The sequence below is a fragment of the Tachyglossus aculeatus genome, chromosome 11, assembly GCF_015852505.1.
Source record: "Tachyglossus aculeatus isolate mTacAcu1 chromosome 11, mTacAcu1.pri, whole genome shotgun sequence".
Classification (NCBI taxonomy): Eukaryota; Metazoa; Chordata; class Mammalia; order Monotremata; family Tachyglossidae; genus Tachyglossus; species Tachyglossus aculeatus.
The window spans coordinates 34,834,444-34,853,525 of record NC_052076.1 but is presented as its reverse complement, the minus strand read 5'-3'; the positions used below and the strand labels follow the sequence as shown (position 1 = coordinate 34,853,525).

General features: G+C 48.2%; 1 protein-coding gene across 1 annotated transcript in view; it reads right to left on the bottom strand.

Moving 5' to 3' along the window:
- Positions 1-19,082, bottom strand: part of POU2F3 (POU class 2 homeobox 3) — a 74,856-nt gene that overhangs the window by 47,579 nt on the left and 8,195 nt on the right. The window contains exon 2 of the mRNA XM_038754423.1: positions 15,149-15,217. Within this exon, the coding sequence (XP_038610351.1) occupies positions 15,149-15,217 (69 nt within the window). The remainder of the gene's footprint in view (positions 1-15,148; positions 15,218-19,082) is intronic.

Sequence of the window (19,082 nt, the reverse complement as noted above, 5' to 3'; positions counted from 1 at the left end):
CACTATACTAAGCACTGGGGAGAAACAAGTCACACAATAAACAAGTGACAGAGTAAGGATTAGAACCCAGGTCCTCCTGACTACCAGCCCTGTGCTCTATCCACTAGACCACGCTGCTTCTCACTTGACTTCTCAGTACCTCAAGTTTGTCATCTGTAAAATGGGGATTCAAAACCTGTTCTCCCTCCTATTTAGACTATGAGTTCCATGTGGGACAGGGACTGTGTCAGACCTGATTAACTCAGCGCTCAGAGCAGTGTTTGATACACAATCAGTGCTTAAATACCATGGTGATGATGATAAGAATAATAAAAAATTCAATACCAGTGTGGGAACTAGAGGCAAGGGGACGCAAGAGGAAGGGGTTGGGGAGAATCTCCATGAGCCTAGGGTTGGGAGGAAAAACAGAGGAACAGAGTACTGTATTGCACTCTCCTAAGTGTTTACTACTGTGAGACTCATGTGGAAAGGCACTCTGTCCCACGTAACTACCCCAGCGCTTAAAACAGTGCTTGCTCGACACACAATAAGCACTTTACAAATACCACAGTTAAAAGCATGGGCTTGGGAGTCAGAAGGTCATGGGTTCTAGTCCCAGCTCTTCCACGTGTCTGCTGTGTGACCCTGGGCAAGCCATTTGACTTCTCTGGGCCTCAGTGACCTCATCTGTAAAATGAGGATCAAGACCGTGAGCCCCACATGGGACTCTCCCCCTCCTCCCCCTCCCCACATCCCCACCTTATCTCCTTCCCCTCCCCACAGCACCTGCATATATGTATATATGTTTGTACATATTTATTACTCTATTTATTTATTTTACTTGTACATATTTATTCTATTTATTTTATTTTGTTAATATGTTTTGTTTTGTCGTCTGTCTACCCCTTCTAGATTGTGAGCCCATTGTTGGGTAGGGACCGTCTCTATATGTTGCCAACTTGTACTTCCCAAGCACTTAGTACAGTGCTCTGCACACAGTAAGCGCTCAATAAATACGATTGAATGAATGAATGAATGAATAAATGAATGAATGACAAGGGACTGTGTCCAACCCGATTTGCTTGCACCCACTGCAGCGATTAGTACAGTGCCTGGCACATAGTAAGTGCTTAACCAATTACCATAATTATTATTAGTATTATTGATTATTATTCTTCTAGACTGAATCTTGTTAGAGAAGTAGCATGGCTAGTGGAAAGAGTACAAGTTTGAGAGTCAGAGGACGTGGGTTCTAATACTGACCCCACCACTTGTCTGCTGTGTGGCCTTGGGTAATCCACTTAACTTCTCTGTGTCACAGTTACCTCATTTGTAAAATGGGGATTAAAATCGTGAGCCCCACGTGGGACAAACTGATTACCTTGTATTTCCCCCAGCGCTTAGAACTATGCTTGGCACATAGTAAGCACTTAACAAATGCCATCATTATTATTACCTCAGCGCTTTTGTTTTGTTGTCTGTCTCCCCCTTCTAGGCTGTGAGCCCATTGTTGGGTAGGGACCGTCTCTATATGTTGCCGATTTGTACTTCCCAAGCGCTTAGACCAGTGCTCTGCACACAGTAAGCACTTAATAAATACAACTGAATGAATGAATTAATGAATGAATGAATGCTTGCCATATAGTAAGCGCTTAACAAATACCATCATTATTATTACCCCAGCGCTTAGAACAGTGATTGGCTCATAATAAGTGCTTAACAAATACCATCATTATTATTATCCCAGCGCTTAGAACAGTGCTTGGCACATGGTAAGCGCTTAACAAAATACCGTAATTATTATTATTGTGGGCAGGGCACGCGTCTACCAAATTGGTTCTGTTGTTCTCCGCCAAAGCGCTTAGCACAGTGCTCGGCACACAGTAAGCGTTCCAGAAATACCCAAAAAGTTGACTGGTGGATGGAGAGGAGCCCTGGTTAGGAGGGTAGGGGGGCGGGGTTGGGCCGAGCCCCTTTTGTCCTCGGTTTCCCCTCTTTATTTGAATTTCAAACGACGGCCCCGCCGTCCGCGGGCCGGGCCTTATGGAAATAATTGGCCCATGCAAATCAGCCCCGGGGTCCTATCGCCATGGCAACCAGAAAGCGCCCCTCCTTCTTCCTCCTCCTCCTTGCCCGCCCCTCCCCTGCCCTCATTCATTCATTCGATCGTATTTATTGAGCGCTTGCTCTGTGCAGAGCACTGTACTAAGCGCTCGGAAAGAACAATTCGGCAACAGATAGAAACAATCCCTACCCTAGCTCACAGTCTAGAAGTGGGGGGGGGATAAACAACAAAACAAGTAGAGAGGCGTCAATAGCATCAAAATAGATAAATAGAATTATAGCTATATGCACATCATTACTAAAATAGAGTAATAAATATGTACAAATATATACAAGTGCTGTGGGGAGGGGGAGAGGGTAGGGCAGAGGGAGGGAGTGGAGGCGATGGGGCGAGGAGGAGGAGCAGAGGAAAAGGGGGGGCTCCATCTGGGAAGGCCTCCTGGAGGAGGTGAGCTCTCAACAGGGCTTTGAAGGGAGGAAGAGAGCTAGTTTGGTGGATGTGAGGAGGAAGGCATTCCAGGCCAGAGGTAGGATGTGGGCCAGGGGTTGATGGCGAGACAGGTAAGAATGAGGCACAGTGAGGAGGTTAGAGTCATGTGATGGCGGGAGCGGGCGAGAAGCTATGTACATGGGCCTGCGCTGGTTTTTAACAATAATGATAATTCTAGTACTTGTTAAGCATTTACTATGTGCCGAGCACTATTCTAAGTGCTGGGGTAAATCAGGTCGGACACAGTCCCAGTCCCACATGGGGCTCACACTCTTAATCCCCATTTTCCATATGAGGGGATTGAGGCACAGAAAAGTGAAGTGACTTACGCAAGGTCACACATCAGAGAGAAGCAGCGTGGCTCAGTGGAAAGAGCACGGGCTTTGGAGTCAGAGGACATGGGTTCAAATCCCGGCTCCACCAATTGTCAGCTGGGTGACTTTGGCAAGTCACTTAACTTCTCTGGGCCTCAGTTCCCTCATCTGTAAAGTGGGGATTAAGACTGTGAGCCCCCCGTGGGACAACCTGATCATCTTGTAACCTCCCCAGCACTTAGAACAGTGCTTTGCACATTGTAAGTGCTTTGGAGTCAGGGGTCATGGGTTCATGTCCCGGCTCTGCCAGTTGTCAGCCGTGTGACTTTGGGCAAGTCACTTGACTTCTCTGTGCCTCAGTTGCCTCATCTGTAGAACGGGGATTAAGGCTGTGAGCCTCCCGTGGGACAACCTGATCACCTTGTGACATCCCCAATGCTTGGAACAGTGCTTTGCACATAGTAAGCACTTAATAAATGCCATTATAAAAAACTGGGGTCACAGTCCAAGGAAAAGGAGCGAAGTGCAAAGGTGGATTGTAGTGGGAAAGTCGTCAGCAAAGCAGAAATCGCTTTGTGGGGGTGGTCCATGCCGCAGCACCCTCAGACCAATTCCATGATGACTGGCCTCCTCTCCAGGACTCCTTAATGTTACATGACTGCTGACTCTTCCCAAAAACTCCCTTAGCAAAAAGACTGAGGGTTTGACTGAAAAACTTCCAATGACTACCAATCTCCCTCTGCTTCAAGGAGAGGCTCCCTATCATTGGCTTCAAGATTTTCCACCAGCTTTCTCCATCTCACAGATTTGTATCTCCCTAACTTGCCTCCAGTAGTAATATTATTTATTATGTGCTACAGTGTGCAGAGCACTGTATTAAGCGTTAGGAACGAGAACACAGGTGGGACTTGGACACGGACCCTGTCCCCCAGGGAGACTGTGAGCCTGTTGTTGGGTAGGGACCATCTCTATATATTGCCGACTTGTACTTCCCAAGTGCTTAGTACAGTGCTCTGCACACAGTAAGCGCTCAATAAATACGATTGAATGAATGAATCATTATTATAGCAGAGACCACATTAGAACCCATGACCTTTTGATTCCAGGCCCAAGCTCTATCCATTAGGCCACGCTTCTCCTGGGCTTGCCCCGGCTGGCCTTCCCGCTCCACCGTCCAAAGGAGGAAGAGGCAGGGTGGGGTAGGAAAGGGGAGGAGGAGGGCCGAGGCCGGGTGACAGCTGGAGATGATCTTGCCCTTCAACGGACGGCTGGCCAGTGGCATGCAAAGCAGCGTGCAAATTAGCCTCGATTTTTTTCGAGTCAACAGTGCGGGCAATTTCTGTTACAAGGCTGCTGTCCTGCTTCCGCCGGGCCAAGACCCCGGCCGTGGGACTGTTGTAAGTTCAACGTCCCCCAATATTATTATTATTATAATGGTATTTGGTAAGCGCTATGTGCCAAGCTCTGTTCTAAGCTCTGGGTTAGACCCAAGGTAATCAGTTTGTCATTCAATCATTCATTCAATCGTACTTATTGAGTGCTTCCTGTGTGCAGAGCACTGTACTAAGCACTTGCACTTTTGGGGCTCACAGAGTATTTGTTAAGCAGCGACTATGTTCAGGGCACTATACTAAGCACTGGTGGTAGATTTAAACTAATTGGGTTGGACACAGTCCATGTCCCATAAGGGACTAACAGTATTAATCCCCATTTTATCGATGAGGTAACTGAGGCACAGAGAAAAATAATTATAGTGATGGTATTAAGTGATTACTATGTGTCAAACACTGTTCCAAGCATTGGGGTAGGAACAAAGTTATCAGGTTGGACATAGTCCCACGTCCCACATGGGGCTCAGTCTTAATCCCCATTTTACAAATGAGGTAACTGAGGCCCAGAGAAGTGAAGTGACTTGCCCAGGATCACACAGCAGACAAGTGGCGGAGCAAGGATTAGAATCCAGATCCTTCTGACTCCTAGGCTCATGCTCTCTCCCTTAGGTCATGCCCAGTCCTAGTCAGTCAGTCAATCATAATTTTTGACCGCTTACTATGTGTACGGCACTTTACTAAGCACTTGGGAAAGTACGATACAACCCAGAAGCCTCTGCTTCTAGGGGCAGGTGATGTCACATCTTCCCAGCCAGCCCACCTTGATGATTCCAGAGGGCACAGAGGGATTCATTCATTCAATCGTATTTATTGAGCGCTTACTGTGTGCAGAGCACTGTACCAAGTGCTTGGGAAGTCCAAGCTGGCAACATATAGAGACAGTCCCTACCCAACAGCGGGCTCACAGTCTAGAAGGGGGAGACAGAGAACAAAACAAAACATATTAACCAAATAAAATAAATAGAATAAATATGTACAAATAAAATAAATAGAGTAATGATTCTAGACTGTCTAGAAGGGAGAGACAGAGAACAAAACAAAACATATTAACCAAATAAAATAAATAGAATAAATATGTACAAATAAAATAGAGTAATGATTCTAGACTGTGAGCCCACTGTTGGGTAGGGACCGTCTCCATATGATGCCAACTTGTACTTCCCAAGGGCTTAGTACAGTGCTCTGCACACAGTAAACGCTCAATAAATATGATTGAATGAATGAATGAATGATGATGATGATGGTGGTCCCTCCCTCCCTCCATCTCTGTGGGGAACCGGAAGTGCTCTCCGCAGGCTGGCAGCCCTGACTTTGGTTCTCCTTTCCCTCCATCTCCGACCTCGTTGTGCCTCCCCCGCTGCCGGCCCCTCGCCCCATCCTCCCCACCTCGTATCCCGCCCACCACCACCACCACCACAACAACAACAACCACAGCCTCCTCCTTCTGGTCTGGTCCTGTCCTGGGCCTTGGGCCTGCTCGCCACCCTGAGGGATCATCCCATGCCAACTTCTACTCCTCCAAACCTGGCAGCCCAGAGCACATCCAAGACATCAGCCCCTGGGCCACCCTGTTTGAGGTTAGGCCACTGCCCGCCAAGTCTAGGACTTGGTGTACAATTGTTAACCCGGTACCCTTGGAGGAACCAAGTGTGGCCTATGTGGAGAGAGCACGGGCTGGGAGTCAGAAGAACCTGGGTTCCAATTCTGACTGCCATTTATTTGTGTGACCTTGGGCAAGTCACTTAACTTCTCTGTGCCTCAGTTACCTCAACTGTAAAATGGGGATACCTGCTCTCCCTCCTACTTAGACCATGAGCCCCAAGTAGGACAGGGACTGTGTCCAACCTAATTAACTTGTACCTATCCCAGAGCTTAGAACAGTGTTTGAGACATAGTAAGTGCTTAACAAATACCATTAAAAAAAAGAAATGATGGTTGTCCTCCTGGTCACCCATCTTCCTCCTCCTACACCCCTAACTTTCCCCCAGTGATGAACATGTCACCCACAGATATATCCAAATCCTCTGGAAACTTTTCCACCAGCTCAGGATTCCCACAGGCTGAAATAGGGCAGGCGGCTTTCTGACTCAACAGGGTGGCGCGTTGAGGACCCAGATTCAACCTTGGCAGTAGCTTGGGGTTCCTGGTTGTTATCTGGAAATTCATAAAAACTCCTTCTCCCCTTTTCTTCCTACAGAGAAGCAGCACGGCCTAGTGGAAAGAGCAAGGGCTTGGGAGTCAGCAGACCTGGATTCTAATCCCAGTTCTGCCTCTTGTCTGCTGGTAACCTTGGGCAACTCACTTAACTCCTCTGTGCCTTAGTTACCTCATCTGTAAATTGGAAATTAAAGCTGTGAGCTGCATGTGGGATATGAACCGTGTCCAACCTGATTGTCTTGTATCTACCCCAGGGTTTACTAGAGTGTCTGGCACATAGCAAGTGTTTAACATACACCTTTTTATTAAAAAAATTGACCAAAACAGCCTTAACTGCGGCAAGAGGGATGTAGGCGAAACCCAAGGGAGCATTCTTGTCAGGAACCATTGAGAAACACTGGAATTGGCTACCTGGGGAAGGAGTCCACTCTTTAACGATCTCTGGATCCAGGAGCATGTCATCTGTCTAGGAGGTGTATAAGTACAGCCCTGGCCAGAGGCAGGGGGATGAATGAGATGAGCACTTGGGGACCCTTCAAGCCCAAGAAGTCTCTGTCATTGCTCCCTTGGGAGTGAGGCCAGGGCTGCCCCTCCCACCTCATCTCCCAGAGGGGGAAAGCAAGGCACAAAGGCAAACGGGAAGAGAGAGGGAGAGACACAGGCATGGAGGGTGGGGAAGAGAAGAGACTGGAGAGTGTGGAGATGAGGGAATGAGACAGAAGAAAGAGAGCTTGAGAGAGAGCCATCAGTTTTCAGCAGTGACTCCTCTGGCCCGCAGTGGGAAGAATTCAGTTCCCATTCTGGATGCCCCTGCCCCTGACACACCTGGGGGATTTTTTACACTGCACAGAGGGCTCTCTCTGTGAGCTGGGGCTTTCTGGCTCGTTTTTGTTTATAGTTCCCCTTAAAAGCTGAAGACAACAGCCCTTTAATTCATACACTGGCGGGACAGTGAATCTGCCTTTTAAAAACCCAAAGGAAGCCATTAAACCAATAGGTAACCATTGTGACTCATAATGAGTCAGAACGACTTTCCAGGAAGTTTGGTTACTTTAATTAGCTCCCTCTTTTCTGTCCTCCTCCAAAACATAACCCAGTGAGCAGCTCAGGCAACGGCCGGGCTCCCCGAGGAGAGGTCCTGGGGATAGTGGCTGGGCCACAGGGATCCAGGGGACCTTAGCAACGAGGACTTGTGGGTCTGTTACGCTAGCAACCGTGAACCGAGGATCTCCCCCAAATTCCAAGCTCATGTTAAGCCCCATCTAACAGAGGGCAAAATCAAAGCCTGGGGCGAGAAGAATAGCAGGCGGGTGGCTGACCACCCTGGTTACAAAGAGGAAAGAGGCTGATGTTGCAGCAAGATGGGGTGTAGGTTAGACACAAGGAAGGACTTCCAGAGATAGAGGCCCAGTGGCCCAGTGAAAAAAGCAAGGGACTGGGAAGCAGGAGACCTGGGTGCTAATCCTGGCTCTGTCACCTGTCTGCTCTGGGACCTTGGGCTAATCTCTTAACTTCTCTGGGCCTCAGTTTTCTCATTTATAATGGGGATTAAATTCCTGCTGTCACACTCCCTTGGACTGTGGGCCCGGGACTGTGTCTGATTGCTTTATTTTATCCACTCCAATGCTTAATACAGGGCTTGGTACAAAGTAAGCATTTCATAAATACCATTCTTCTACTTCTTCTTCTTATTATTAATAAAGGGTGTAAAGTACAAGAATGGAATCTTAAGAAAAATGTGGATGCTCCTTTTTTTTTAAAAAAAGGTATATGTTGAGTACTCGCTATTTACCAGGCACTGTACTAAACAATGGAATAGATACAAGATAATCGGGTCGGACATAGTCCACGTCCCACATTCATTCATTCATTCAATCATATTTATTGAGCGCTTACTGTGTGCAGAGCACTGTACTAAGCACTTGAGAAGTACAAGTTGGCAACATATAGAGACGGTCCCTACCCAACAACAGGCTCACAGTCTAGAAGGGAGAGACAGACAACAAAACAAGTAGACAGGTGTCAATACCATCAGAATAAATAGAATTATAGCTATATACACATCATTAATAAAAAATAGAATAGTAAATATGTACAAGTAAAATAAATAGAGGAATAAATCTGTACAAACATATATACAGGTGCTTTGGGGACAGGAAGGAGGCAGGGCGGGGGAGATGGGGAGGAGGAAAGGAAAAAGGGGGCTCAGTTTGGGAAGGCCTCTTGGAGGAGGTGAGCTCTCAGTAGGGCTTTGAAGGGAGGAAGAGAGCTAGCTTGGCGGATGTGTGAAGGGAGGGCATTCCAGGCTAGGGGGAAGATGTGGGCTGGTGGTCGATGGCAGGACAGGCAAGAACGAGGTACAGTGAGGAGGTTAGCGGCAGAGGAGCGGAGGGTGAGGGCTGGGCTGTAGAAGGAGATAAGGGAGGTGAGGTAGGAGGGAGCAAGGTAATGGAGAGCCCTGAAGCCGAGAGTGAGGAGTTTTTGCTTGATGCGTAGGTTGACAGGCAGCCACTGGAGATTTTTGAGGAGGGGAGTAACATGCCCAGAGCATTTCTGCACAAAGATGATCCAGGCAGCAGCGTGAAGTATAGACTGTAGTGGGGAGAGACAGGAGGATGGGAGATCAGAGCGGCGGCTGATGCAGTAATCCAATCGGGATAGGACGAGAGATTGAACCAGCAAGGTAGCAGTATGGATAGAGAGGAAAAGGCGGATCTTGGCGATGTTGTGGAGGTGAGACCAGAAGGTTTTTGGTGACGGATTGGATGTGAGGGGTGAACGAGAGAGCGGAGTTGAGGGTGACACCAAGTTTGCGGGCTTGTGAGATGGGAAGGAGGGTAGGGAGAGGGCAGGGTTTGGGAGGGAAGATAAGGAGTTGCTCATGGTCTTAATACCCATTTACAGATGAGGTAACTGAGGCCCAGAGATGTTAAGCTAGTTGGCCAAGGTCACACAGCAGACAAATGGTGGGGCAGGGATTAGAACACAGGTCCTTCTGGCTCCTAGGCCCATACTCTTTCCAATAGGCCACGCTGCTCCTCCCTCCACATAACACGGCACATCTTGGGAGACAACATTAAACTGTCCTTCAGATCTTTTCTGTGAGAGCCCTGCTAAGATGGTAACTGGTTCTCATCTGGCCACACCACAGGAGGCATATATCAGCATCTACCCACTACAACAACCCAAGGGACCCAAGGACCTTAACAGGAAACAGCCCCTGAACTTAAAGACCCAACTCATTTTAATGTCTGTTCTCCCCTCAAGAGTATAAGCTCTTTGTGGGCAGGGACCGTGTCTACCAACTCTATTTGATTATTTAATATCTGTCTCCCCCTCTAGACTATAAGCTTGTTTAGGGCAGGGAACGTGTGGCAACTCTGTTGTACTGTACTCTCCCAAATGCTTAGTATAGTGTTCTGCACATAGTAAGTGTTCAATAAGTACCATTAATTGGTGAATTTCTTTTATGGTACTTGTTCATTCACTCATTGAATCATATTTATCAAGCACTTACTATGTGCAGAGCACTGTATTAAGTGCTTGGGAGAGCACAATATAACAATAAACAGATATTTTCCCTTATGGTACTTCTTAAGTGCTTACTATGTGCCAGGAACTGTACTAAGCCCCAAAGCACTGCACTAAGCACTTGTACTTTCACGAGCACTTAGTACAGTGCTCTGCACACAGTAAGCATTCAAGAAATACCATTAACTGATTTATCAAATAGGCAAACAGATCATCCCCTACTCTCTTAGCGAGGATCACCAATGGGCTGGGAAGCCCCACCCTCAGGAACCAGTGGGAAAAGGTTGAAAATATTTGGATTCTTTCTGATTGTCTATCTTTGCTCCAGTTTCAACAGCCCAGATGGAGACGGCCTCCCTTCCCAACCCCAGGAATAGCTGCACAAATCTACAGAATGGCCCTCCCATCCTGTAGGTGGGGCTTCCCAGCGCATTGGCGATCCTCGCTAAGAGAGTAGGGGATGACCTGTTTGCCTATTTGATCAATCAATTAATGGTATTTCTTGAATGCTTACTGTGTGCAGAGCGCTGTACAAATAATAAGTCACTGTCTTCCCCCCTTTCACCCCCACAAGGGTGAGTACAGTGCTCTGCACACAGTAAGCGCCCAATAAATACTATTGAAGCAGCGTGGCTCAGTGGAAAGAGCCCGGGCTTTGGAGTCAGAGGTCATGGGTTCAAATCCCGGCTCCGCCACAAGTCTGCTGTGTGACCTTGGGCAAGTCACTTAACTTCTCTGAGCCTCAGTTACCTCATCTGTAAAAATGGGGATTAAGACTGTGAGCCCCACGGGGGACAACTTGATCACATTGTATCCCCCCCCCCAGCGCTTAGAACAGTGCTTTGCACATAGTAAGCGCTTAACAAATGCCATTATTAAAAAAAAAATGCCATTATTAAGACGGAGCCAGGCTCATATGAAGCTAAGATCATCCAGGATTTCCAGGCAAAAAGTTGTCCAATCCTCCCCGGCCCAGCAGGGGAGAGAGCAGAGTCTTTGTCAGGACCAGAGTCTGTCCCCTGAAACATGACTATATTTCAGAGCCCACCTTAGGACCTGCTCCAGTGAGGAGATAATAATAATAATTGTGGTATATGTTAAGCACTTACTATGTGCCAGGCACTGTTGTAAGTGCTGGGGTAGATAGAAGCAAATCGTTTTAGACACAATCTCTGTCCCACACAAGGCTCACAGTCTTAATCCCCATTTTACAGATGAGGGAACTGAGGCGTGGCTTAGTGGATACAACACGGGTCTGGGAGTCAGAAGGCCCTGGGTTCTAATCCCAGCTCTGCCATGTGTCTGCTGCATGACCGTGGACAAGTCACTTCACTTCTCTGTGCCTGTTACCTCATTTGTAAAATGGGGATTAAGGGTGTGTGCCCCATGCGGCACAGGGACTGTATCCAACCTGATTAACTTGTATCTAACCCAGCACTTAGAACAGTCCTGGGCACATAGTAAGTGCTTAACAAGTACCATAATTATTAAATGAAGTGACTTGCCCAAAGTCACCCAGCAGAGAAGTGGCAGAGCCAAGATTAGCACCCACATCCTTCTGACTCCCAGGTTGTGCTCTTTCCTCTAGGCCACGCTTACCCCCAGACCCAGGAACAGGGTTTAAGTTGTTCCAGTAAAAAGCTGGGCCTCTGAGCCAAGTTGAAGGTGCAAAATTATCTGGACTACCTGAACTAGAATCAGCTAGCCCTGGCCCCACCTGGATCAGTGAAACTCACTGGTGCGCTTTGTCTAGGAGAAGATCAAGTCTGGGTCAGTTTCAAAGTGAGGTCAGAGAGAAGGGAGCTCAGCAAATCCTATATGTTATGGTAACTAATTAATTATGGTACTTGTTAAGCCCTTCCTATGTGTCAATACATGTATTTATATTCATGTCTGTCTCCCCTTCTAGGCTATAAGCTCATTGTGGGCTGGGAGCGTGTCTGTTAATTGTTATAGTGTACTCTTCCAAGTACTTAGTACAGTGCTCTGCGCACAGTAAGTGGTCAATAAATATGACTGATTTATCGTATTTGTCAATTATTTGTTAATCGCTGCTCTAAGCTCTGGGGTCGATAACATGATAATCAGGTTGGGCGGAATCCCTGTCCTACATGGGTCTAATAGCCTAAGGAGGAGGAAGAATAGGTATTGAATTTGCATTTCACAGTTGAGGAAGCTAAGTGATTTGCCCAAGGTCACAGAGAAAGCAGCTGGCAGAGTTGGGATTAGAACCCAGGTTCTCTGACTCCCAAGTCTGTGCTCTTTCCACTAGACCACAGCTGCTTCCCTGTCACCGTGCTGTTGTCCATAATGATATCTTCAGTTTGTTTAGTACTTTTAGTGCTCCAAAGCTCTTTCAAAAAGGGCTACCTCTGTCCACCCAGCAGCCCTGGGAGGCAAAGAGCAGGTATCATTATCCCTATTGTACAGATGAGGAAACTGACGCTCAGGGAGATTAAATGTCTTGCCCAAAGACACAGAATGGACCCATGGCAGAGCTGGGACTACAACCCAGGTGTCTTGACTCCTAGACTAGTGCTTTGTCAGCACAGCCTAGGGGAAAGAGCTCAGGACGTGGGAGCCAGGAGACCCAGTTTCTAATCCCTGCTCTCTCACTTGCCTGCTGTGTGACCTGGCACAAGTCACTTGGTTTCTCTGTGCCTCCATTTCCTCATCTGTGAAACGGGAATTCAATCTGTTCTCTCTCCCCTTTACAATGCGAGCCTCAGTTGGGACAGAGATTGTAATAATAAAGATGACATTTGTTAAGCTGCTTACTATATCGCAAAGCATTGTTGTAAGCGCTGGGGAGGTTACAAGGTGATTAGGTTGTCCCACGTAGGGCTCACAGTCTTCATCCCCATTTTACAGATGAGGTAACTGAGGCAGAGAGAAGTTAAGTGACTTGCCCAAAGTCACACAGCTGACAATTGGTGGAGCCGAGATTTGAACCCATGACCTCTGACTCACAAACCCGTGCTCTTTCCACCGAACCATGCTGCTTCTCTTATTGTATTTACACCAGCGCTGAGCACAGTGCTTAGCACATAGTAAATGCTTAAAAATACCACAATTATCATTACTTTTTTTTCACACAGCCTCTGATCCCTCCTTGTCTTGCCAAATCATTGACAATATGCTGCAACATTACAATCCTGACAGCCCTGCTTCTTTCCTTCCATAGAAGATCCATTTAAATAATTCCGAAGCCATTTGACTCACTGTCCATCCTCCCCTGGCCCCGGCTACGGAGGCTGACATCATTTTTGGAGTAAGAAAATAGGCAAGTCTGTGATTCATAGCGCCAACCTCCAAATGAGCCTCTTTGTTTTCGGTTGGACTGGCTGAGACCTGAAGAAATTAGGACAGGAACTTGTCTTTGGAGAGCCCTGATGGATTAAACAAGAAACTCTTCAACGTCTAATTTCTATCATTCTAATGATCCGGATGAAAGACTAATTGAAGTCTCATTGAGCTGCTATTAAATTTATTTGGTGGCATTAAAATTTATCCTCCTCTTCCCTCAGCCTTTTTTAATGATGTCTTGGAAAGAAAAGTTCACACTCTTTGGCGGAGGGAGGGGGAAGGGAGAGCGGGGAGGAGGGGGTAAAAAAAATCCGCTAGAAAACATTCGCCATCTTCTGTTACAGGAGGTTTTGATCGTCCCCCATTCGATTTTCTTATGGTATTTGTTAAGCACTGGAGTAGGATCAAGGTTGGACACAGTCCACGTCCCACATGGGGCTCACAGTCTTAATCCCTATTTTCCAGATGAGGTAATAGGTCACACAGCAGACAAGTAGAGGAGCAGGGTTAGAACCCAAGTCCTCTGACTCTCAGGCCTTGGTGGGAAGAAGCTTTCTTGAAGGGGCTGGAGAAGACACTAGGTTCCTCTTTCCCTCTCTCAGGAGGCCCGCCACATGGACCATGTAGCCAAGCTGACTGCACAGCCATGCTGTTTCCATGGCCACACTAATGATACGGCCACGTTGGCCTCATGACCACGCTGACCGCACGGCCACACTGACTTCATGACCACTCTGACCACATGGCCAGGCTGACCTCATGGCTGTGTTGACTGCATGGCCATACATCCAGGAAGCCTCTCATGTTCTCTGTGCCAAGCCATGATGTGGCATTTTCATGTCTCCCAATAATAATAGTAATTGTGGTATTTGCTAAACATTTACTATGTACCAGGCACTACACTAAGCACCGGGGTAGATACAAGATAATCAGGTTAGACACAGTCCCTGTCCCACATAGGGCTCATAATCTTAATTCCCATTTTTCAGATGAGGTAACAGCCCCAGAGAAGTGAGGTGACTTGCCCAAAATCACACAGCAGACATGTGGCAGAGCCAGAATTAGAACCCAGGTCCTTCTGACTCCCAGGCCCGTGTTCTATCCACCAGGCAACACTGCTTTTGCAAAACATCCCAAAGCCCCATCGGTCCTAAATTCAGGTCCAGTGACGCCAGTCACCACAGGGGAAATGGATGGCCACAGTTGAGGCCAAGACCCACCAATCGATCCATCAATCAACAGCATTTATCGTGCACTTACTCCATGCAGAACACTTGAGAGGGTATACGATATAGTTGGTAGACACAACCAGGGTTCTCAAGGGGCTTACAATCTGGCGGGGGAGACAGACACTAAAATATGTTAAAGGTAAAAGGGAAGCAACAGACTTTAAAGCTATCAATCAATGGTATTTACTGAGTGCTTACAGGGTGCCAAATACTGTACAGAGAGCTTGGGAGACTATGATACAACAGAGTTGGTAGTCACATTCCCTGGCCACAATAGGCTTTTATATGTGTTACTGGGGATGCTGACAGGTGAGGGACTGTGGGAGCGACCAACAGAAATTGCATTTTTGAACCCAGTTTCCTGGCTTTGCCCCAGCCGGGACCCCTCGGAGCCAGGAGAATGGTCCCGAAGGATGTCTGGACCGGGCTTCCTGACCTGACGTCTCCCTAAGTCCTGGCCTTAGTACTTAGTACAGTGCTTTGTTCAGCACTTTGTACAGTGCTTTACACACAGTAAGTGCTCAATAAATACGAATGAATGAATAGCCAACAAGCCATTGGTGGAAAGGGTGAGAGGTTTCCCTGTGCCTCTGGAAACTTAAAGAGATTCCTCCCTTCTTCCCTCTGTCACTCACCCGGCCTTCCCAAACTACTTGCCACCTCCCCGGTGCCTGATGCCCCCCTTACCTGTCTCCACCGGGCCGAGGCCGTCGGGGCCGTCTGTGGAGTCGGCCCCATCTCTGCTCATCTTGATATCTGCGAGAAAAACATGGGTGCTCTCAATAACGGGTCATCTCGCTCCTGCCCTGACACATGTGGCTTGTGGCTTGGGCTCCACAGTCAAAGCGAATGCGTAATTACACGAACCATCAGACTTTCAAATTCCTGATTTCTGAACATACAACCATTAGAATATTCATAAGCTTGGGAGTAGCAAACCCCTCCATGCCCTCGCTCTCTCTTGCTCTCCTCCTGTCTTCCCCCTTTCTCCCAGTCATTCCTGGGTTTCTCACTTTTTGCATCATTCATTTTTCTCTTCTTTCACCCAAGGGCTCAGTTGGTAAATATTTAACAAGAGAAAGAGAGTGGGAAAGAGGAAATTGCCCCTCTGCATGGGCACTCTATTCCTCCCACCAACCCAGGACTTATGAAATTCAGGATTCTGACCCAGGAGCCAGAAATCACCCTCTTTCATCAAAACGTCCAGGGGGGCTTGGACTAGAGAGATCTGGTCCTTCCCTCCCCCACCCCAGCTAATCTCCCACCTGAAGACACAGGTGGTTGCAAGATGGCCCCAGTGGAAACTTAGCTCCCGGCAGTGGAGCCTCGGTTTCCCCACTCTATTTCACCCCACCGGCCTCTTCCAAAGACCTTTCCCCCCACTCTTCACCCTGTCTTTTCAACCATCTCCAAGAGCCACCCTGTCACCCAGAGTCTAGAGCTGTGCTGAGACTTCCCCAGCCGGACTTCCACATGCCAATCTCTGCCTTCCACCCACTGCCCTGCAAGATTACAGTCAATCAAGCATTTACCCATAACTGACAGCTGCCACCACCTCCGAGACCCTAATCTCTTTCGAGGCTGGCAGAGAGATGGTGACGGGCCAAACCTAGGAGTCAGCTCACCCTGACTCCCTACTCTTCTCCTTATTAAAGAATCCAAGTATTGAATCAGTTAAAGACAGAAGAATATTTTATTCAAATCACCTTAGACCTCCCTCCCCCCCACACCCTTCTCCCTTACCTCCTCCCCACCACCTTTCTCTTGGGACCAGTATTTTTAACTCTTTCCAACCAGGTAAACTCCAGATGACAAATTAACATATGCTGCTCCCAGCAGCCAACCCCACCTGAACACCCAGGACTGATTTGCCTCAGGTAGTCTGCAGCGGGCTGGATCCTGGGAGGAGGGAGGTAGTGACGGGGTTGGGTGGGGGGGGGAGGGGAGGGGAGAGAGAGGGAAGGATGGGGGGCTGGGGAGAGGAGCAATGAGCACTTAGAACAATGTCCAGCGCTTAGAACATTGTAAGCACTTATCAAATACCATTAAAAAAAAGAATGGGGAGAGAGGAAGGGGGTTGGGGAGTGGGAAAAAGAAAAGGAGTGGGGAAGAGAAAGGAAAAGGAGGAGAGAGGGGAGAGGGGAGAGGGAGAAAGGGGGAAGGGAAAAAGGAGAAAGAGGAGAAGGAGGAAAGGAGAGAGGAGGAGAGGGAGAGAGTGGGAGAAAGGGAGAGGGAAAGGAGAATGGGAAGAAGGTGTGCGGGGGGAAGGAGAGAGAAAGAAGAAAAGAGGGGAAGAAAGGAAGATGGGGAGAAATGAAAATATTAAATGAACAGGATGGCCCCAAGGCTAGACCCCTCCCTCTCTTCCCACTTTCATGACCGGGAAAACACAGCTCAGTAAATAGACTTCTTCTGTCCAGGCTTCCTTATGCCCCTGAATTTCTGCCCCCAAAGGATCCCAAACAGGGATGGATTCAGGAGTTGCTGAAATGCAGCTAATTCTGCGATGCAGCATGACAGAGTTCTAACCACCACTCTTCATCCCAGAGCAATCTTTTCCCTGTCTTGACATCCACAAATGAAACATTCCAGGTGAATGGACACTTAGATATTTTGTTGAAGGGGGAAGGTCCTGTTCTACTTTCCCCGGGGTCATTGAGATCCAGGTTGGAATCCAGGCTATTTCCCTACCTCTTCACCGCCCTCACTCTCCAGAGAGAACAGCATGAACAACCTTGTAGTTTGGGAGGCTCATCCTTTCAGTCTAACCTTGTTCCCTCTTGCTGCAGGCCAAGACTTTCACTGATACTCTCCAATGGAGCTGGAATGGCAGAGCACCCTCCTCTTTCAAAACAGGCCTGCATGCTGGAGTTTGGGGTGGAGGCAGGGGGGTCTGAGATGGCCCCCTCCTGGCTTCCTCCCTACCCCATCCCAACCCCAGGGGTCAAAAGTAACATCGCTTGACCACCTTTCTCCCTCCACCCCCTCCTAATCAGTTAGCAGGATGTCCATGTGTCCTGGCCCCCTCCCTCCTTCCTCCCCCATCAGACTGATTTTTCTTTTTATGGTATTTGTTAAATGCTTACTCTGTTCCAGGCCCTTTACTAAGCACTGGGGTAGATAGAAACTAATCAGGTTGGGCACAGTCCATGTCCCACATGGGGCTCACAGTCTTAATCCCCATTTTACAGATAAGGTAACTGGGGCACAGAGAAGTTAAGAGATTTGCCCAAGGTCCACAGCACACAGGCGAAGCTGGGATGAGAACCCAGGTCCTTTTGGCTTCCAGGCCCACGTTCTATCCACTAGACCATGCTGCTTTTCTGATTCACCCTGAGTCGTCACCTTCCTGTCTCCACTGCACTGTAATTTGCTGCTCTGAAAGGAATTGGGACATTCCCAACTGGGCTCTGCTCAAGGGGAAAGTGCATGTCTGGACTCTGAGCCATGGACAGGCAGGGAAGGGGAGCGGGAGGGGGAGGCTGTGGCTGGGAGTCCTGGGGTGTCTGGTTTCTTTACATCACCTTATTTCAAAAGTCTGACTCTCTTACTGGCCTTACAAAACCTTCAGCTTACACCCCCTCACACCTCCCTTCTTCAATAAACTCCCAGGACCACGGAGAAAACCCCTCCCAAGGGTGTGATCATACGCTTTAAGTCCATCCTCTAGATTGGCTTAGAGCTTAGAGCTGGGTTGAGATATCAGGGAAGCCTGCATGAAATTTGAGTTGGGGCCCAAACTCTGGGGCCTAAAACTCAGCTACCCAGAACTCGAGGGCCTGGTACTTAATTATCCAGAACTCAGCACTTGGAACTCAGCTATTCAGAGCTCAGTCATCTAATCCTCCTCGACCTCTCAGCTGCCTTCGACACTGTGGACCACCCCCTTCTCCTCATCCAACCTTGGCTTCACAGACTCTGTCCTCTCCTGGTTCTCCTCTTATCTCTCCGGCCATTCATTCTCAGTCTCCTTTGTGGGCTCCTCCTCCCCCTCCCATCCCCTTACTGTAGAGGTTCCTCAAGGGTCCCCTTCTGTTCTCTATCTACACTCACTCCCTTGGTGAACTCATTCACTCCCACTGCTTCAACTATCATCTCTATGCTGATGACACCCAAATCTACATCTCTGCCTCTGCTCTCTCTCCCTCCCTTCAGGCTTGTGTCTCCTCCTGCCTTCAAGACATCTCCATCTGGATGTATGCCCACCATCTAAAACTCAATATGTCCAAGACTGAATTCCTTATCTTCCCTCCCAAACCCTGCCCTCTCCCTGACTTTCCCATCACTGTAGACAGCACTACCATCCTTCCCGTCTCACAAGCCCGCAACCTTGGTGTCATCCTCGACTTCGCTCTCTCGTTCACCCCTCACACCCAATCCGTCACCAAAAACTGCCAGTCTCACCTTCCCAACATCGCCAAGATCCGTCCTTTCCTCTCCATCCAAACCGCTACCCTGCTGGTTCAATCTCTCATCCTATCCTGACTGGATTACTGCATCAGCCTCCTCTCTGATCTCCCATCCTCCTGTCTCTCCCCACTTCAGTCTATACTTCACGGTGCTGCCCAGATCATCTTTGTACAGAAACAATCTGGGCATGTTATTCCCCTCCTCAAAAATC